The following is a 22,068-nucleotide window of genomic DNA, read 5'->3' on the forward strand; positions in this document are numbered from 1 at the left end:
TCAATATAGCAATGTAGTGTTTGACAAACCCAAAGACCCCCGGTTTTGGAATAAGAACTCACCATTTGGCAAAAACTGCTGGGAAAAATGGAAACCAGTATGGCAGAAACTAGGCATGGACCCACACCTAACACTCTATACCAAGATAAGGTCTAAATGGGTTCATGATTTCTACATAAAAAAATGAGATTATAAACAAGTTAAAAGAATATAGGATAGTTTACCTCTCAGATCTACGAAGGAGGAAGGAATTTGTGACCAAAGAAGAATTAGAAATCATTATTGATTACCACATAATTTTGATTATATTAAGCTAAAAAGTTTTTGACAAACAAAACTAATGCAGATAAGATTAGAAGGGAAGCAATAGACTAGGAAAATTTTTTACATTGAAAGGTTCTAATAAAGGCCTCATTTCTAAAATATACTCAAATTTATAATAGTTCAAACCATTCTCCAATTGATAAATGGTCAAAGGATAAGAACAGACAATTCTCAGATGAAGAAATTGAAACTATTTCTATTCATATGAAAAGGTGCTCTAAATCATTATTGAACAGAGAAATACAAATTAAGACAACTCTGAGATACCGCTACACACCTGTCAGATTGGCTGGAATGACAGGAAATGATAATGATGAATGTTGGAGGGGATGTGGGAAAACCGGGACACTGATTCATTGTTGGTGGAGTTGTGAACAGATCCAACCATTCTGAAGAGCAAAAAGTTATCAAACTATGCATACCCTTTGATCCAGCAGTGCTACTACTGGGTTTATATCCCCAAAAAGATTTTAAAGGAGGGAAAGGGACCCACAAATACCAAAATGTTTCTGGCAGCCCTATTTGTAATGACCAGAAACTGGACACTGAGTGGATCAATTGGAGAATGGCTGAATAAATTATGGTATATGAAGGTTATGGAATACTATTGCTCTGTAAGAAATGACCAGCAGGAGGAATACAGAGAGGCTTGGAGAGACTTACATCAAGTGATGCTGAGTGAAAAGAGCAGGACCAGGAGATCATTATGTACTTCAACAACATTACTATATGATGATCAATTCTGATGGATATGGCCTCTTCAACAATGAGATGAACCAAATCAGTTCCAATTGTTCAGTGATGAAAAGAATCAGTTACACCCAGAGAGAGAACTGTGGGAACTGAGTGGGGATCACAACATAGAATTCTCACTCTTTCTGTTATTTTTTGCTTGCATTTTGTTTTCCTTCTCAGGTTTTTTCTTTCTTTCTAGATCTGATTTTTCTTGTGCAGCAAGATAGATGCATAACTATGTATACATCTACTGGATTTAACATATATTGTAACACATTAAACATGTACTGGACTACCCGCCATCTGGGGGGAAGGGGAAGGAGAAGAAAATTTGGAACAGAAGGCTTTGCAAGGACCAATGCTGAAAATTACCCATGCATATTATGTTTTGTAAATAAAAAAAAACTTTAATAAAGAAATAAATGTAAAATATAAAAAATAATAATACATGCTTATTCCTTTTTCCTAGATTCCAGTGGGCTAGCTAAGTGAGAAGAAACTCTTTTAATTTCACACCTAATATGACCTAAGGGTAGCTAGCCATAGTAATCCCATTCCCAAACCGGCCCTCCTCCAAAAAGGGAGGATGAGGTTCTTAATAAGCTTGGAATACATCAAAGCCACAAAAAGAATGAACAATGTCATTCCAACACCAAATGAGGTCCATTAAATCTCTGTCGGGTAATACTAAAAAATCAAAACTCCATCTTGGGGCTATGCAAATAAACAAAAGAGACGATGAAAGGATATGTTCAGGAAGCTGATTTTAATTTAATAAGCTATCGTGTATTTAGGTGAAAAGCATTTTTTCTTGAAATAGGAAGACAAATTTTAAAAGTCACTGAAGCAAATAGCTTCCATCACTGCATCAAAATATAAAAGCAATATTTACATGAAAATGAAAATCCCCAGTCTAATGAGATCTCAAAGACAAATCTCCACAGCATACATCCCAGAGAAATACACTGAGAAAAACCCTCGAGTCAAATGAACGGTTAAGTAGAAAAACCAATTCCGTCAAGTTAGTTGATAATCGTGTAGTAGTTGGAGAAAAGCTCTTCTCCTTGCTGGATGTCCCTGAGCGCCACGAGAACCACACATCGCAATGGGCTGTTAGAAACAAAGATGGAGAACAGATTTGATTAATTAAATCTGATTGATCAACTTGGCATATTAAAGAGTAATGTGGATTCACATCTTTAAATACAAATGCAGTTGAGATAAAAGGTTGTTTTTTCTCTTTTGATTCCACCTTAACATCTTAATTTTTAAATTTAATTTTATAATTAATCCAGAAGGGAACAGAAGCTTTTTTTCTTTCATCATTAACATATAACAAAGCAGGGACCCAGTAAAGCAGAAATAAAGCAAGCATCATTCTGAAGAGAAAACTGATTTTCCTGAATTCAAATTTGGCCTCAGACACTTACTTAGCTGAGTGAACCTGGGCAAGTCACTTAATCCTGTCTGCCTCAATTTCTTAAAACAAGCTGGAGAAGGAAATGGCCAACCACTCTAGGATCTTTGCTAAGAAAAACCCATATAGGATCATAGAGAATTGGATGTGTGAGAATGAAAAACAACTTAAATATTTTCTCATGGATAAACTGAGAGGAAATGGCAACCTATAGATGAAAGAGACCTACTCCAATGCTCTCCTTTTACACACGAGGAAACTGAAGTCCAATTCAAGGGTGAGGGTTCTCTCCAATGTACCATCCTGCCTCCCCAACTGAGCAGACCAAAATAACACAAATGATTAAATGAGATAATATTTATAAAACACTTAGCAGAGTGACTGGCACATAGGAAATGCTGCATAAATGCTTTCCCATACCATTCCTTCCCAACTGTCATGCTTACTTCTAAGGAAGTTGATTTTTCTGAACTTACTCACTTTGGGGCCTTCAAAATGTTACTTCTTCATTCTCAGCATGGAAAGAAAATGTTTTTTTCTGTTTCAAACTATAGCATGTTTTTTCATCCTTTCCAATCGTTCCATATTTTTAACAGCCATTTGAAAGGGAAAAAGAAACTATTCATAATTAGTATTAAGTCGGTCCCTTTCCTCAACTCAGAGCTCCCATGTGTTGGTTTCTGAGCCCTGGGGAAATGGAGAGCAAGGTACTTTAAATTGATTACAGAAAAACTTCATTTAAAGAAGTTGAAGGGTGGGAGGATTAGAGAATACTTTGAAAGAAATGTCTTTTTTTTTTTAAGTATTGTCTACTTTGCCAACAAAAGCAATCAAAAGGTAAAAATAAAGTTAACTTCAAAATTACAATTTTTAATAAGTCTGCATTGTACAATAATGCATTATAAGACTCCTAAGTTATACAGCTTAGACATTCTTTTATTTAAAAAACAATCACATCAATGAGGTGATTCAGGGCAATTCAAATAGGCTTGTCACGATGGAAAGAGATATCTGCATCCAGAGAGAGAACTATGGGATCTGAATATAAAAGCATAGTATTTTCACCTTTTTTTGTTGTTGCTATTGTTTGTATACTTTTTTTTTTTTTTTTGCTTTCTTGTGTTTTTCCCCTTTTGATCTGATTTTTCTTGCACAGCATGATGAATATGGAAATATATTTAGAAGAATTGCATATGTTTAATCTACATTGGATTGCTTGCTATCTAGGAGAGAGGGTGGGGAGGAGAGAGGAAGAAAAAATTGGAACACAAGGTTTTGCAAAAGTGAATTCTAAAACTTGTATTTGCATGTATTTGAAAAAATAAAAAGCTATTAAAATTTTTTACTTTAGTAAATTATGCCTCCGAAATTTCTTTATTCAAAAAGAAGCCCATTTTTAATATAGGAATTATCACAAATTTCCAGTTAGCGGTGGCTAACTCTATGATTTTTAACTTAATTGAAAATAATGAATCCATTTAAGTTACAAAGACAATCTTTTCACTATTTATAAACTTAATCTGTCACCAATAAAATGTCTCTAAAGATTGAAATCTTCAAAATAAATACATAAGCATTCTTGAAACCATTTGCAGCCTCTTCTAATATCTGACACCTCATTGGATGCTCCTTTCATCTTGCATGGGGTTCTGTTTCACTGCATCCACTTCTAAACATGTTTTGGAGGTTAAAACAGAAATGACAAGAGAGGAAATCTAGCAACAGAGATTTTTGTTTTCTTTTTTCAGGTAGCATTTTTCATTTCAAAGAGCCATATATTTATATTACACAGGTAAGGGACAGAATAACTCTTTTTAACCATCAGCTACCTTCACAGGAATCTGTATGTGGATAAGTAAGGTCATTCAGTATCAGCAAGGTTACCTAATTTCCTATATTCTGATTCCGATTTTCATCTAATGGTAATATGTCCCAGAGGATGGAAATCTTGCTTTATCAAAGCTATTCTCTTTTTGGACCAAATACTTGAAGTCTTGGCTAAAATATGTTCTGCAGAATCCTGGTATTCTGTTCAGTAGGAACAGGAAAATGTGATTTAACTGGTTCAGAGAAATCCCAGGTGGAAAAAAAAACCAAACATCTGACTAATGCAGGTTGCAACTTTCTCTGAAATTTATGATCTTAAGAAAGCTACCTAGAAAAGAGAAGTTAAGAAACAGGTCCAGTGTCACACATCAGAGATGAGCCTTGAATCCATGTTTTCCTGGCTCCAGGGAGATATCTCTATTATATCAGGCTTCCTGGCTTCCTCTTGTTCTGTTCAATATGAAAGAAAATTCCCTGGCAAAATGTCAATGCTAGCAGTATATCTTGCTTAAAAACACTATGAATTCATGTATATGTGTATTGAACAACCTGGAGAGTATGAAAAATAGGTTTAACTTCATCTGTTTGTTTAAAGATACCCCCAAACTCTCCTTTTAAAAGAGGTTTATTATCCCAGGCAACTCTTCCTTCTGTTTATCTCTCCCTCCTCTTTTCATCAATTTATCACTTAAGGATTCCATCAACAGATTTCAGACCCCAAATATATTTTTGGGAATGTTTTTTGGAATGTTTGGGAATGTTCAGCTTTTTTCCTAAGAAAAATAGAAAATCAAATATGAAGAAAAAACACAGAAACAAACCACTGTTTTCAGAGAAGCTGACCTTTGTATGTCACGACTGTACATGATGTTCGGAAGATACTGCTTAAATTCTAATGGAAAAATTTCAGGCACATCAAATTCCTGATAACATACATTAGCTTCTTTGTCTAGGGGAGAAAGAGGGGAAAGGGAGGGGGAGGGGGAGTGGGAAGGGAGGGGGAGAGAGAGAGAGAGAGAGAGAGAGAGAGAGAGAGAGAGAGAGAGAGAGAGAGAGAGAGAGAGAGAGATTTTGTATGTTAATAATACATTTTTTTCTGAATTTAACCAAATAAGATGAGCATTTCCATACAAAGCACAAAGGAAAAAGGATTGCCACAAAGCCACAAACCAGTCCCATGTACAGCCTGCTTTTCCCTCCACATTTACAATAAATTCAAAATGTTATTTTCAAACTTGTCAGGCATATCTGTGTTTTCCACTGACCTTGAATGAGAAATTAAAAAAAAAACCCACTTCCTGTAATTTCTTTAGTATTTTGTATAGTAATAAGCACCCACAAAGTAAGCAGCCACTCAGGCTTATCCTGTGCTCTCCACATGGTCTGCAGTTCATAGAAAAGGTAAATGATGGGATCAAAGCTACACAGGCAGCTGAAGTCAGATTTAACAACACAGCAGAGATACAACTCTAGTGTGACCTGCTCAATATTGCTATGTGAAGTTGGGAAAAAATAGACAGGAGATGATTTTGAAGCAAGGGGAAATGTCAAAATATCATGGTCAATAAGGACAATGGAGGGGTTTGTTTCCCAACAATTAAAAAAAAAAACCCAAATATGGTTCTTCTAGAACTGTTCTCTTACTAAAAAGAGCACCCAAAATGTCTTAGCAGTCACCATCAGTGGGTTTACAAAACTGATGTCGAGGCAATCCTGCCTTAAAGGAAAAGCCATCACATATTTTCCCTATATGCATGATTTGCTTCTTACATTGCCTTCGTATTTCCTATCACAGTAACTGGTGCATTTTATATATCTGGTCCTAAAACCAGAGTCTTTTGGAAGCCAGTTATTTTCAAATTCTTGAAACAAAAATTGCTGCAAATATTCTGATGAAAAAGCTTATGGAAAGAGGCCAACTTACTAATTCAGAAGCTGAAAACTAAGTGAGCTATCCATTTTCAGCCTTGTTTTTAAAAATTACATTAATTTACACTTAAGTAAAATGGAAGAATATTTGCAAAACTATAAACTGCCTAGATTAACAGAAGAGAAAATAGAGTAACTAGATAGATTTTTAAAAAAATTGAAAAGACCATAAATGAACTTCCTAAGAAAAAAAGCATCAGAACCAGATGGATTTACAAGTGAATTCTACTAAAAATTTAAAGATCAGCTAATTCCAATACTAAATAAAATATCTAGAATAATAAACAAAGAAGGAAAGGAGAAGAAAGAGGCAAATTCTTTTTCGTGAAATAAATGTAGTACTGACATTTAAGCCAGAAAGCACAAAAATAAAGAAAATTATAGACTAATTTCATTCATAAATACTCTAAGGCTTTGCTTTTAAATGTTTGGGGTCCTTTCTCTTCTATATTTGTGTCTGAGGCATCCCTGCCACTATAATACTCTCAACAAGGATCATCTTTGTCCATTTTTCCAGCCCACTTCCTCACTGTGACTTGATTTCAGAGTTGGGTGTCATCACACTTCTAGAGCGATGTTCTAGGCTGGTTCTGTTGCTGCTGGAGTGCTGTGTTACTTCAGGGTAGGCTGGGGACCTGCAACCTTTCAGTACTCCCAAAGGGTCTGACTCAAACCAAAGTTTGACTACTACCCCCTGGTCTGAGCTTTGCAAGTTCCTGCTTTGGGTATGGATCTGAGCATGAGCAGCAGCTGCTAGAGTCAGCCCCTGTTAGCTAGGTGGAAAGCTCTATTAATTCAGAGCATTAGAATTATGGACTCTTTGGTCTAGGATTCTGGACCTTGTTACTCTTCTGCTCACTGGACTGGAGGTTGGAAGTGAAATCTTGATTTGCACCTGAGGTTCGCCCCACACAATTATTGCAGTTGCCTCCAAACTTCCTCCTTTCTGAGTACTCACCCCTGGGATTCCCTCCCCAGGATTAATAATTAGGAGGGTTACTATTACTATTCTCTTTTTAATGGGGAAGAAACTTAGATGGAGGTTAAATGACTTGCCCCAGGTCACAGAGCTAGAAAGTGTCTGAAGCTGAATTTTGAACTCAAGCCTTCCTGACTCTAGGCCCAGCATCCTGTCCTATGCCATCTAGCAGTCCAAATACAAAATGACTTTGTGTTTGTATATATATGCACACATGTACATACATATATGTAAAATGTGTGTATACAGATACATTTATGTATATATATATACATGACTATATATGCACTTATGCACATATAAACACACATGTATAGATAATATTTAATTATCGGTATATGTGTTATCTCTCAACATTCTCCCCTTTCTTCTTTAAAAAGAAAGTAAATTCTTTGCAGGCAGGTCTATATAGCTAGCACCTAGCACATGGGAGGAATTTAATACATGCTTGCAGAACTGAATTGAATATTCCTCTGCTAGGTAGCATAGTGGATAGAATAGCAGACCTGGAGTCAGCAAGACTCATCTTCCTGAGTTCAAACCTGGCCTCAGACACTTATTAGCTGTGGGATCCTGAGCAAATCACTTAATCCTGTTTGCCTGTTTCCTCATCTGTAAAAGGAGCTGGAGAGGGAAATGACAAACGATTCCAATATTTTTGCCAAGAAAACCCCAAATGGATTCATGGAGAGCAGGACATGACTAAACAATTTCTACAAGATAAGTTCCACAAGGGAAAAAAAATCATGTCTTATAAAATCTTTGTACATGCAAGAACGTAAACTTCTTGAAGTCAGGAACTGAGTTTTGTTTCTGCTTCTCCAGGCACAATGCCTTGCATAGGTCTAAATAAATGTTTGCTTACTTGAAACTGATTGCATCTCATCAACCTCCTACCAGTGTTCTGTACATAGTGGGCACCTGTACAATTGATCATTGAATCCAATTCATCAGTACAATCTGTTAAATATAATTTAATCCTTCTTTGACGGTTCAAAATCTTGCATGCCTACTCAGCAGCATCATTATGAACTTTAATCATCGATGTGCCTTAGAGATAAAAGATATGGGACTCATAAGTGGTTAGCCTGGGAGTCAAAGAGTTATTTAGTCTGGTTTCTCTCATTTTATAGCACTAGAGAGAACCAGTGGGTTTACCAAAGACCCCCAGCTAATAAATGGCAAACACTTTGGAACCCATGCTCCAGTTCTTCCTAGACTGGTCTTAATGTACACTGGCCAGAGTCCATTCTAGGAATTTTAATAATAGTTAACATTAATATAGCACTTACTATGTGCCAGACTCTGTACTTTATAATTATCATCTCACTGATCCTCAAAACAATGGAGAAGTAGGTGCTATTATTATCCCCATTTTATAGATGAAGAAACTGAGGCAAACACATTGTGTGACTTGTAGTCACATAGCTAGGCTTTTGGGCTAAATCCGAATGTAATTCTATCTGACGCTAGACTCAGCACATTATCCACTTTGCCTAAAAAACTGGCTTTTTTTTTTTTTTTAATCTGATCACAGTGCTCTTATACTTCTGTTTTTCTACAATCTTAAAAAAAAAAATCCACAGATTAGGATTTACACTGTCATTATAATTTACAGGACAGAACACTTAGTCTTGTTCTGTGCTTTTTGCACTATAACTGAGTAAAAGATACAGAGCTGGAGTTATCTCTGTGTTCTGCATTCTTTCCAGCTTGATTCCTCTCTATAACCACCCCAGTTTCTCTCTCAACACTGTCCCTCTGGGCTTTTTGGAGCTATGCCCATGTTTGCCACAGCTTCCCTCTTCTGAACATCCCGGAAACCTGTCTCTTGACACTTTCCTTCTTCCTTCTGTCCCTCTAGTCACCTCAACTTCTGTTTTCTTCACTCCTGCAGATGTAGGCTAGAATCTTAATGATTTGCTAACTGTGCTTAGCCTGCCTGACCCTCAAAAATGCTCAGTAAATATTAGGACCAGTCACTAAAATCATGGGAATTTATCTATCCCTTTTAATTCTTCAAACAGCTTTTGTCACCTATGATTTATTTTCTAAAAAAAAAAAAAAATATATATATATATATATATATATATATATATATATATATATATATATATATTCAGAGTTCCACTGAACCAATTTAAACTATTTTTAGAAAAAGTCTTGGAAAACTGATAAAATAGGAGTAAAAACCATCATTCAAAAGCCATCATTCCAGGCCCATCTCCACCATTTACCAGCCATATGACTGAACAAGTCACTTTTTTTTAGTCTACTTTTTCATCTTTAATAGAAGGGTGACCCCATCAACCTCACGAGGTTGTTATAAGGCTCAAATGGGCTAATAATGACACATGGCATGCTTTACAGATGGACAAAGCTAGTGAAGGATGGCAAACATATTGGATGAAAGATGGGATCTCAAAAGACCTAATAAAGGGTCTGGATTTGGTCAGCCTCTGGACTCCATCTGCCTCTGAATCAACAATGCTAAAAGCGGTGGACACATCTAAAAAAGGTGAAATTTAACTGCAATGATACTGGGGTGGAGGGAGGCTATGTGGAGTGGGGGAGGCACGGTGGGCAGCGGTTCATTTCTAATGGATCCAGGGGGTTGAGGGGGCTATAGGCCCAGTTTAAGGCAACAATGTGATCCCGGAGCTCCAAGAAAGCTCACTGCACCTTAGGCTACATTAAGAGACCAGACAGTCTCTCTAGAGTATCATGTTCAGTCCTTAGTGATCCCAAGGAAATACTAAAGAAGGGAAAGGGACCTGTATGTGCCAAAATGTTTGTGGCAGCCCTTTTTGTAGTGGCTAGAAACTGGAAAATGAATGGATGCCCATCAATTGGAGACTGGTTGGGTAAATTATGGTATATGAATGTTATGGAATATTATTGTTCGGTAAGAAATGGCCAACAGGATGAATACAGAGAGGCTTGGAGAGACTTACATCAACTGATGCTGAGTGAAACGAGCAGAACTAAGAGATCATTATACACTTCAACAATGATACTGTATGAGGATGTATTCTGATGGAAGTGGATATCTTCAACATAGAGAAGAGCTAATCCAATTCCAATTGATCAATGATGGACAGAATCAGCTACACCCAGAGAAGGAACACTGGGAAATGAGTGTAAACTGTTAGCATTTTTTTGTTTTTCTCTCCAGGTTATTTTTTACCTTCTGAATCCAATTCTTCCTTTGCAACAACAACAACAAAATTCGGTTGTGCACATATATATTGTACCTAGGATATACTATAAGATATTTAATATGTATGGGAATGCCTGCCATCTAGGGGCGGGGGTGGAGGGAAGGAGGGGAAAAATTCGGAACAGAAGGGAGTACAAGGGATAATGTTGTAAAAAATTACCTATGCATATGTACTGTCAAAAAATGTTATAATTATAAAATTAATAAAAAAATAACAGTCCTTGGTGTCATTTTTCAAGGACATTAATAAGCTAGAAGCTAGAACTGGAAGGTCCTCAGAGACTCCTTCATTTTCTAGACATCTAGCATTTATATATTCTATATAAATAAAGCCAAATTAACAAGTATGATCTCATTTGATCCCCACAATAAACCTGGAAGGTTATGACATTTAGAAGTAATATTATTATGACTCCCAATTTACAAATGAGGAAACTGAGGCAGCAAAGATCGGATTTCTTGAGTGAATTCTGGTCTTACTGACTTCTAAATGTCCTAACTTGGGACAGCCAGGTGGTATACTAGACAGAGCAGTGGAGGCACGAAGACATCTTCCTGAGTTCAAGTTCAGCCTCAGACATTTAGTTATATGATCCTAGACAAGCCACTTTACCCTATTTGTCAAAGTTTCCTTATCTGTAAAATGGCAACCATTCTAGTAACTTTGCTAAGAAATCTTCAAATGGGGATCATGAAGAGTTGGACAGGCCTGAAAGACAATTGATCAAGTGCAAAGATGGCACTGCCTAGTTTCCACGACAATGACACCCAATGAAAGCTTTTTAGATAGGAAACAACACAGCAGAATTTGAATCCAGAGTCAGTGTTGATACCACTGTGCCATGCTGGCTCCTACATAAGGACAACCAGGATGCTCAAAGCATGCTGTGTAAGGGGCAGATGAAGGAGACTGAGCCTATAGAAGAGAATACTCGGATGGTACGGTCCATGAGTGCTGTCTTCAAGTAACTGAAAGGCTGTTTTGTAGTAAGTCCATTACACTTGTTCTGTTTTACTCTAAAAGGCAGATAAGAGGCAGAAACTGCAGACAAATTTAGGTCTGACCTAGGGAAAACTTCCCTGATAATTAGAGCTATCTCAAGATGAAATGGCTTTCTTTCCCTGACTTCACTAGAAACCTTCAAAGAAAGGCTAGACTAGGACCACTTTAGCAATGGTGTAGAAAGCAGTCTTTATATATAGGCCAAAAAGCATGGCTTTGAGATAGATCCTCCCCAACTCTAAGATCTGATCATGCTTGAAGTTACCATATTCAAAGCACTTGAGAAGGTACAAACTAGATAACCATAAGCTACAGTGGCAAAGGCATTTATTAACACATTCAGTCATTCTCTAGAAACCCAACAAAAACAGATACTCCAAAAACTTACCATTGGAGCAGTTGTTAACATACTGTCCCACAGCCAGTGGATTTTGAATCTCTGATGTCAGCCATGTACTGTCACTCATTTTAAAAGGGCCAAGTTGGTCCCTCCCATTGCATGATCTAAAACAGGTAAAAATATTGTCTCAAAGATTAATCTCATCTAATTGGAAACAGAATTTTTAAACATAATTAACACTAGAGTTCTCATTAAAATGTATTTTTTTCATCTTCCTACTACTCAAAACCCTCAAAAAACCAGATTCCATACCCCCAATGCCATTCACCAAATATTACTTAACTATTTGATAAGACAGTTGATATGTAGGAGCTTTTTAAGTGAATTTTCAATGAAAATATAAGGTATAGTGGAAAGAATATTCAATGTGGAGTCAGAAGATGTGTGTTAAAATGTGTGGTTTTAGGAGCAGCTAGGTGGCACAGTGGATAGAGCACCAGCCTGAAGTCAGGAAGACCTGAGTTCAAATCTGGTCTCAAACATTTAATATTTCCTAGCTGTGTGACCCTGGGCAAGTTATTTAACCCTAATTGCCTCAGCAAAAAAAAAAAAAAAGGAAAATAAGATGGTAGTTCACAGGAACTAAATAAATCACCAAACTAGACAGTATAAAGAGATAAAGCAGACAGCAGAGAAGCAGCCAACAGACAAGAAATGGCTAAAGATTAATGAGAGACTGAAGTAGCAACCTACTGGAGTAAGAACAGAATCAAGAGTTTGTCTTGGCAAGGAGAAAGACTATCTCTTTGTGTAAGACAAGTGAAGGAGGAGATAGTGAAAAATTTCTGAGTGCCATAAAAAGAGGGAACCCTAATCAAATAGTCTCAAGTTTTTCAGAAAAGGATGAAATGAAGTCCTCAGATGAAAGGGTGTAGGAAGGATACTTTGGAGGGTTAAGAAGAAATGATAGTTTGGAATTGCTGCTGTGGGAAAGTGAATTGATTAGGGAGATTTAAAAGGATGGTCTTGCTGCAATGAAAGACTAATTAAGATTATAAAACATAAATGTAGTGGGCTCAGGCATCAGAGTTTGGTCATTTTCTCTGGCTTGATAAATAGAAGTGAAAGTAGTGAATGTAGAAGTAATCTAAGGGTGAGGGTTTGCCAAAGTAAGATGGGCAAGAGGATGGGAAAAAAGTATGGCTGGGAGTGATGGCCTGAGAAATATGACAGTGGAGGATATACAATGAGGTCTCCATAATGACAGTCAGGGATTCAAAATCACAGGGATGGGAAGAGTATAAGGCTAGAAGATATGTTAGCTATAGAGGAATGAATCCAGTGACAGAAGAAAAATTTTGTGATACAAATATTAATGTCCATCTGTATCTGTGATATGTGCCTGAGGACAGAAATGCCCAGATTTCTGCCATGAAATCTAAAAATGGGCATTTTCTTGCTTCCATTACCAACTTACCGGTATACAACTTTTGATATTCCTTTATCATTTCCATCAATAAGCATCCCATCTAGGCATCTAAAAATGAAGGGATTTCCAATAGATTGGAAAAATATTGGCTCATGCTTCTGATACACCGTACCTATTAACACAAGAAGATATGAATATGGACATATTATACCCACAAAAACTTGCTTATCTTTGTTTCAAGGAAGAACCCAAGGTTACTCTTTTTTTCCTAATATACTGTTTTATATCTTTTTGCAAAATACTGAAAGTAATTAAGAATGCCTAAAATGTTTTAGATGCCTAATTTTTTCTGGTAGGATTTCATGTTAACCTCACTATCTCTTTAAAAAAAAACCCAACAACAAATTGCTAAGAACATAAACTTTCTCCTCTCTGACTTCTGAACAAATCTTTGTGAGATGTTAAAATGTCTCATCAAACAGCAATGAAATCTACAATACAAAACAATTATCTTAGCTATTGACAATTCGACTTCAAATTTAGAAATCATTTTTACACATCTAATTTTTAAGAGGCAAGTGTTTAGTTTCTATAAAGAGGCCTTTGAAAAATGAGTTTAATTCATCTGAAGGAAGAAAGGATGCAGCTGTTGTTGTTCAGTCTTATCTGATTCTTGGTGACCCCATTTGAGATTTTCTTGGCAGACTCTGGCGAGGTTTGCCAATTCCTTCTCCAGCTCATTTTACATACGAGAGGCTGTGGTAAACAGTTTAGGTGACTTGCCCAGTATCACACAGATAATAAGTGTCTGAGGCCAGATTTGAACTCAGGATGATGAGTCTTCTTGACATTTGTGGGCACTAATGGCGTCACTTAGCTGCCCTGCTGCAATTTGTGAGTCCTCATCTCCATTTCATGAGATACCCAGTGCTCTATTTTCTTTATTATTTAGGAGTCCTCCAATAAGCAATATGGTGTAGCAGAAGAAAAAAAAAAAAAAAAAAGCTTTGCTTTTAGAGGCAGCAGTAGATATAAGTTCAAATTGTGTCCCTGCCTTGCTAACTCTATAACCACAGGACAGTCACGTCTCTAAACCCTGATTTTTTTCATTTCTAAAATGCAAAGAATATCTGTAGCATAGACTTCAAGGCTTTTGTGAAGATCAAATAAAATATTTATAGAACTCTGTAAACTTTAAAAGCAATAGATTAGGCATTTTGTTAAATGAGGATAGAAATAAAAATCACAAAAATAAATTTTTAGATTGTTACATCTCTGGGATGTCTGTCATTTAAGAAGTCATTCACATTTTTTTTAAGTAATCAAAAATGCTGAAAATACCATAGGTACTTTTCTGTATGGTGTATTCTGTAGTCACTGAACTATATGGAAATGCTCTCCAATGACAATTTGCACCTTAAGAGTTATAAGAGACTAGTTTGGGGACACTGAGGAATTAAGCTATTTAAGTGCCCTGGGCCACATGTGTCTGAAGCAGAATTCTGATCCAGGTCTCCCTGCTATAGAAGTTAGCCTTCTGCTATCAAACTGTGCAGACCCTTTGATCTAGCAGTGTTTCTACTGGGTTTAAAACCCAAAGAGATCATAAAAGAGGGAAAATCACCTTCATGTATAAAAATGTTTATAGCAGCCCTTTTTGTAGTGGCAAGAAACTGGACATTGAATGGATGCCCTTCAGTTGGGGAATGGCTAAGTTATAATACATGAATGTAATGGGATATTATTGTTCTATAAGAAATGAGGAACAGACTGATTTCAGAAAAGCCTGGAAAAACTTACATAAACCGATGCTAAGAGCACCAGGACCTAGAAGACATTGTACACGGTAACAAAATTATATAATGATCACCTGTGATGGACTTGGGTTTTCTCAATAATGTGATGATTCAAAGCTCCCTCTCTCCAATAGGAGGTAAGGGAGGGAGGGAGAAGAATTTGTAACACAAAGACTTACAAAAAATGTTTAAAACTATCTTTACATGTATTTGGAAAATAAACTACTATTGAAAATTTAAAAAAACCAAAAAAACAAAAAACTTAGCCCTCTATTCTCTATGTCCACTGCCTTTCATGGGAATTGATAACTTTTTAAAATGAAATGCTTCTTTTTCCAATTGCAAAAAGAATGTGAAAATTCTATTAAGTGACCCATGAGATGTTAATCCTATTTTCCATAGTGTTATGTATCTTTTTCTCTTATGTCTGCCAAATACTCATTCACACAAATGTCCTAGTGCAGAAATTAGAACATTCTCCTGAGGCAGAATAAAAACATAATTATTACAGTAAACACACCAAAATGTTGTCTATGAGTAACATCAGTTATGCATCAAACATCATCAAACTTGAGTTGTATGTGAATATGTAAAAGATGTTCATCTTGTTAGTCTAGGGAACTCCCTTCATCATAAAGTTCACAATCCTTTTATAACTTAGTATATACGCCCCAGAAACCTGTCTGAGGTGTCCAAAAGCATTCACCTAGTGGGTAACACTAGCAGGATTTGAATCTAGGCCTTCAGATTGCAAGTCTAGCACTCTATCCACTATCCAGAGGTGTCATAGTCTAGGTCAGCAGGCCTAGTGCAGATGAACTAGATGAAAACATACCTGGCAAATGTTATTGAAATAAATAAAAGTCCTACAATACAACATAAATAATGTTAGTTTGTGGTTTTCTAAGTCACTTTGGGGGCCAAGCCAAGGGGCACAGTAGATAGAGTGCTGATCTTGGATCAGGAAGATTCATCTTTCTAAGTTCAAATCTGACCTAACATACTTACAAGCTATGTGATCCCGGGCAAGTCTCTTAACCCAGATTGACTCAGTTTCTGTAAGATGAGCTGGAGAAGGAAATGGTAAATTACTGTCAAGAAAACCCCAAATGGGGTCACAGAGTTAGACATGACTGAAAATGACTGAATAATCACAAAAAAGTCAATATCTAACTTGCAGAGATTATTTCTATTTGAATTTGACACTACCACATATGTATTCCCCCATACACAATAAATTTCCAAACCCAGATGATAATCTATAGAAAATAGATGGTAAGAAAATGCTCTCAGAACAGATGTTAGTCACTTCGACTGAATCTGTTTTCATTTCATTCATTCAATAAACTTTCTTAAGCATCTACTATGTATCATAAATGTATTGGCAAAAAATTGAGCGTGTCAGTACCAGGATACATAGATACAACTGCTCCTTTTGGCACAAATCCTTTGGTAACGAAGACACCTTTTCCAGCAGAAATCAATGAACTAGTTTCTCGGGAGATACTGAAGCCCAGTGTATTAAAAAGAACTTCTCCTGGTTTGTAGATATTTTGTTGTTGAATGTTGCATCTGGGCGGCTCTGTCCTTTGATGATGAGTAATCAATAAATCCCGATATTTTGATTTAGTGGTTTCTGAAAGCAAGATAAGGATGTCTGTTTGTCTATTGAAGTCATTTATGAACAGAGTCTGAAAGACTTTCAGTAATGTTGCTAGGACATCTTCGTCTGGGATAATTTTGTCTTTGCAGTTCTCTGGAACATATCTCAAGGTCCTGAAAATGGGAAAAAATGACTGTTCACTATTCTCTATCAGGAACCAAGGAGAAATATTACTTTCCTTTGATAAAAAAAACCCCGATTTTCTTAATAGGTTTAAGGTTATTTTTCCCAACTAGGAAGTGGGATAACAAAGCTCAAGCATTTGAATTCTAAAAGTATTTAGAATAGCTTGAAAGCTACTCTAATTCTGCAGCTAGATTGAACAGTACCCTTGGTCTAAAAATGAGACTTCCTTTTTTCACTTGGAATCTTCATATTCCAATAGATCTTTCTATAAACGTGCTGTAATGTCAGTCCAGGGCAGGGATACCACATTTATGAATAAACTCATAGACAGGATCACGGAACCAAAGCTGGAAACTTAGAGACCTATGATATCTCCTCATAGCAGGGAGATGATCCTCAATGCTTTGAATCTGAAACTGGAAGAAAGTCCAGATATCTCAATTTAGGAAGGTAAGTCTTTCTGACTCCAGGACTCTTATCTATTAGGTCACCAAAGTATCCAATTTGATTTCATTTTCCACCTAATTTGATTTCATTTTCAACTAGCTTATTTCTTCCATTTGACTAGGATTGACTATATAGATAAGGAAATTAGGTTCAAAAAAAGTTAAATGATTTGCTCAATCTTGCATACACAGTAGACTTGTTTCCTTTTCAATACCCTTTATCTCCTCTTTTGGAATGATATAAAATCATAGAGCAAGTTTTAAAAAGTCCTCAAAGGGAGCAATTTGGAACTGTGCCCAAAAAGTTATCAAGCTGTGCATACCCTTTGACCCAGCAATACTACTGGGCTTATATCCCAAAGAGATCTTAAAGAAGGGAAAGGGATCCACATGTGCAAGAATGTTTGTGGCAGCCCTCTTTGTGGTGGCCAGAAACTGGAAACTGAGTGGATACCCATCAATTGGAGAATGCTGAATAAATTGTGATATATGAATGTTATGGAATATTATTGTTCTGTAAGAAATGACCAATAGGATGATTTCAGAAAGGATGATTACATGAACTGATGCTGAGTGAAATGAGCAGGACCAGGAGATCATTATATGTTTCAACAATGATCAATTCTGATGAATGTGGCCATTTTCAACAATGAGATGAACCAAATCAGTTCCAATAGAGCAGTAATGACCTGAACCAGCTACACCCAGCAAAAGAACTCTGGGAGATGATTATGACCCCTACATAGAATTCCCAATCCCTCTATTTTTGTCCGCCTGCATTCTGGATTTCCTTCACAGGCTAATTATACACTATTTCAAAGTCCGATTCTTTTTGTACAGCAAAACAACTGTTTGGACATGTATACATATTTTGTATTTAATTTATACTTTAAAATATTGAACATGTATTGGTCAACCTGCCATCTGGGGCGGGGGAGGAGGGGCAAAATTAGAACAAAAGGTTTGGCAATTGCCAATGTTGTAAAATTACCCATGCATATATCTGGTAAATAAAAAAATTAAAAGTCCTCAAAGGGCTAGAAAAGCTTGGCAATGGACTGTATAGTATGTCTTTGTTTGGGATAACTTCTTTTGAAGACCAGCTTTACTGAGTATGGAGATGCTAGACCAGAAGGTTGGTTCCAAAGTTATGAATTTCTACACCATAAACTGTGAAGTCTTGAAGCTTTCACATTTTGTGTTATAGGAATGAATGCCAATGGAATCATAGTCTTTTCAAAGCACTGAATATGCCAGCCAACTGATTTCACTCTATTCTTTCTCAGCTCTGTCTGACTTTTAAGAGGTTAAATTAGCTTTTGGATTTTTGTCTTTCCTTTCTAAAAGAGAAGTAAATAAGTCCTGCCCAAGACTGTATAAATTCACTAAATTTATTGTTTGATTTCTGAGGCAAAGCAAAATCCAATGGGTTTGTAAAAAGTTAAAAACTGCTTGCAGTTGTTATAGTTCAGTCATTTCAGTCATGTCTGATTTGAGGTTTTCTTGGCAAAGATAATGAAGTGGTTTGACATTTTCTTCTTCAGCTTACTTGATAGATGAAATAACTAAAGTAAACAGGATTAAGTGACTTGCCTAGGGTCACACAGTTAATGTTTCAGCTCAGATTTAAACTCAGGAAGATGAATCTTCATGACTTTAGGACTGGCATTCTCTCCACTTTACCACATAATTGCCCTGAAGGTTACTATATTATAAACACCTTGAGGCAGGGGACCTATATTGATATCTTTTCCTATAAAATAATTTCTGTATCTATTTTATATTGTTGGTGTCATTTTAGTTATATCTGACTCTTCATGACCCCCTTTGAGGTTTTCTTGGCAAAAATACTAGTTTGCCATTTCCTTCTTTAGCTCATTGTACAGATGAGGAAACCGAGGCAAAGTTAAGCCACTTGCCCAGGGTCCAGATTTGAACTGAGGATGGTGAATCTTTTTTACTCCAGGCTTGCCTCTCTATCTACTGTGCCACTGATCTGCCCAATTTAATTATTTTCAATCAGCTTATTATTTCCATTTGATTAGCAAATTATTCAATGAAATCTCCCACAGCACTAATCCCAATCCATTTTCACTAGTAAGAAATGTTTTTACTTCTCCAAACAGCTTGTCTGGTTTGCTTTTATTAATTTATTTCTCTAGTATAAGAATTATGTAATTCCAATGCTGATTTGTGTGGATCTGTAAATTTCAGTAAAGTTCATTAATCTCTCCAGACCTTAGCTTTGTCAGATATAAAATGGGAAGAGAGAGTTGCAGAAAGTAAATAAACTTTAAAACCCTTCCTAGATCTACGTCTTCTGATGATATAAGCTCTCATAGGGCAGGTAGTTTTTTGTTAATTGTATCCTTATTGATGAATACATATAGGGGTTCAATAAATGTTTACTGGATTGGATTTTTATTATTTAAGCTAGCTGCTATTTTACTACTTGTAGAAAAGAGCACTTTCTTCTTTTGGGAAAGAAATTTCAAAATCATGATTCTGATTTTGATGGTCAGTGGCAGCAGTCTAAGGGACCAGAGACCTGGTTTCCTTTTCACCGAAATGCCATTCTCCTTGCCTTACCCTCCAATTCTTTTGAAGATGGGGAAATGTGTCAGTGGGGATGGAGAATGATAAAAAGATAACTAACTAGGGTATCCCAACCAAAGGCAACAGCAATAACATGTAACATTCTCCTTCCCCTTCTTTCCCCAGAAACTCAGGAGAGAGCAGGCCTGACTCTTAAAGTCCTATTATTTACTATGTGATGGACAAGTTACTTAAATTCTCAGCTTCTCCTAATAATTGTACAACCCGCCTGCCTCTTATGAGTGCAAATGAGGTAAAAGTACTTCATAAATCTTTAGCAAGCACTAGTAAATTAATATAATTGGAATGGGGGAAAGAACTCTACTTTCCCCTCACTTGCAAAAAAGGGAAAGGACTTCTCTAGCTTGTTTTGAGGAAATGCTTTGCAAATTGAGATATAACTTAGCTGTTTAATGCTATTATGATCTTCTCAAACCAAGGCAGAAAGGGATTAGAGTTCAGTCCTCTACTTGGAAGTGTGCTGCTGTCAAAACCTTCTATGTAACACATCGGACAAGAAAAACTCAGAATTAAATACAGCTTCTAATCCAGACACTTTATTTTTCAATATTCCTAGAAAGTTATTTATGTCTCTGGGCGTGTTTCCTCATCTGTAAATTAATGTAATGTATTTAATTAATATTAATATTAATTAATCTGTAAATTAATGTAATGTAATTAATGTAAATTAAATCTGTAAATTAAATTAGAGGTCTTTCAGCTCCAAATTTTTTCTTAAAATACATTTTTATTTTTAAAAATGTTAAATGTTTTATTTTCAAAATCTTTAAAATAAAAATTTAAAGTAACACTTATTTTTGAAATCTTTAAGAGTTTTATTTTCAAAATCTCTTAAAATACATTTTTAATTCTTAAATTTTTAAATGTTTTATTTTCAAAATCTTTAAAATAAAATTTAAAGTAAAACTTATTTTTGAAATCTTTAAAATAAGTTTTATTTTCAAAATCTCTTAAAATACATTTTTATTTTTAAAAAATTTAAATGTTTTATTTTCAAAATCTTTAAAATAAAATTTAAAGTAAAACTTATTTTTGAAATCTTTAAAATAAGTTTTATTTTCAAAATCTCTTAAAATACATTTTTATTTTAAAAAATTTCAAAGGTTTTATTTTCAAAATCTTTAAAATTTAAAGTAAAACTTATTTTTGAGATCTTTAAAATAGGAGTTTTATTTTCAAAATCTCTTAAAACACATTTTTATTTTTAAAAAATTTAAAGGTTTTATTTACAAAATCTTTAAAATAAAATTTACAATAAAACTTATTTTTGAAATCTTTAAGTTTCATTTTCAAAATCTCTTAACATACATTTTTCTTCTAACATTTTTATTTATTGTTATGTTTTTACAACCCTTACATTTTCCCTTCATTTCTCCCAGAAAGTCACTGTTTATACTATAAAACAAAAGACAAACAAAACCCCTCTAACAGTTCTAAATCTGTGATCCAAAGGGAAGGAAAGGAAGCGCGGCCAGGAAGTCCCGGACAGAGGCCGCACTCCGGGAGAGCCCGCCCCGCCCCGCCCCGCCCCCTTCTCCCCTCCCCCCAAGGCCCGGCGCTCAGAGACGGGTCACGTTCCTCAGGCAGGAGTCCCTAGCACGCGCGGGCGCCCGGCAGGGCCAGAGCGGAGCAGCGCGGGGCAGGAGCACCGTCCTCACCTCCGGTTCTGGCTCAGGTTGAGTGCAATCCAGGGCACGAAGCGGTACTTGTAGCTGTGCCAGCGCTGCCGCAGGACCCGGAGTAGCGTTCGGAACAACATGGAGCACCGGCGGAGGCCCCTCCTCCCTCCGCCCCCTAGGCGCTTCCTCCTTCGACCTCTGGAGCCATCCCTGGCTCCTCCCTCTCCCCTCCCCCTCGAACTGGGCCTGGATCCTCCTCCTTTTTCTCCCCTCCTCGTCCCCCTCCCCCTAGAACGGTCCTGGCTCCTCCTCCCCTTCCCGCTACCATCCTCAGCTTCTCTCGGCCCTGCCCTCAAAATTCCTTAAATTCTCTCTCTCCTACACTTCCCTTCGGTCTCTCCCTACTTCGTTCCCTAAGTCACACCACTTCCGCTGTCTTGCTTAATGTTACTTCTCTTCCCAGTCTCTCGGTGCTAGAGAAGCCCCGCTAGCCGTGGTTGTACCCACCACGCGACACCCCGGCCTCCTTCCGCCGAACGGCCTCGCGAGTGACAGCGCCGGCCAGCTCCTCCTCCCTCCTCGGCCTCCTGGCTTCTTTC

The 22,068-nt window shown here is 36.6% G+C and overlaps 1 protein-coding gene across 2 annotated transcripts; it reads right to left on the bottom strand.

Annotated features, from left to right (window-relative positions):
• Nucleotides 1–1,808: 1,808 nt before the first annotated feature.
• SETD9 (SET domain containing 9) lies at nucleotides 1,809–21,682 on the bottom strand. 2 transcript variants are annotated; one of them, XM_074282480.1, is made up of 6 exons: nucleotides 21,509–21,682; nucleotides 16,408–16,775; nucleotides 13,252–13,375; nucleotides 11,823–11,938; nucleotides 5,147–5,252; nucleotides 1,809–2,169 (listed from the first exon to the last, which is right to left on the bottom strand). In XM_074282480.1, exons 1-6 carry the CDS (start codon nucleotides 21,607–21,609, stop codon nucleotides 2,082–2,084), a joined length of 903 nt encoding a protein of 300 aa, XP_074138581.1. In that variant the 5' UTR covers nucleotides 21,610–21,682; the 3' UTR covers nucleotides 1,809–2,081. The 2 variants fall into 2 exon arrangements, with proteins under 2 accessions (XP_074138581.1, XP_074138580.1); XM_074282479.1 differs by lacking the exon at nucleotides 5,147–5,252.
• Between the last annotated feature and the right edge of the window lie 386 nt (nucleotides 21,683–22,068).

The sequence above is a fragment of the Sminthopsis crassicaudata genome, chromosome 1 (genome assembly GCF_048593235.1).
Source record: "Sminthopsis crassicaudata isolate SCR6 chromosome 1, ASM4859323v1, whole genome shotgun sequence".
Classification (NCBI taxonomy): Eukaryota; Metazoa; Chordata; class Mammalia; order Dasyuromorphia; family Dasyuridae; genus Sminthopsis; species Sminthopsis crassicaudata.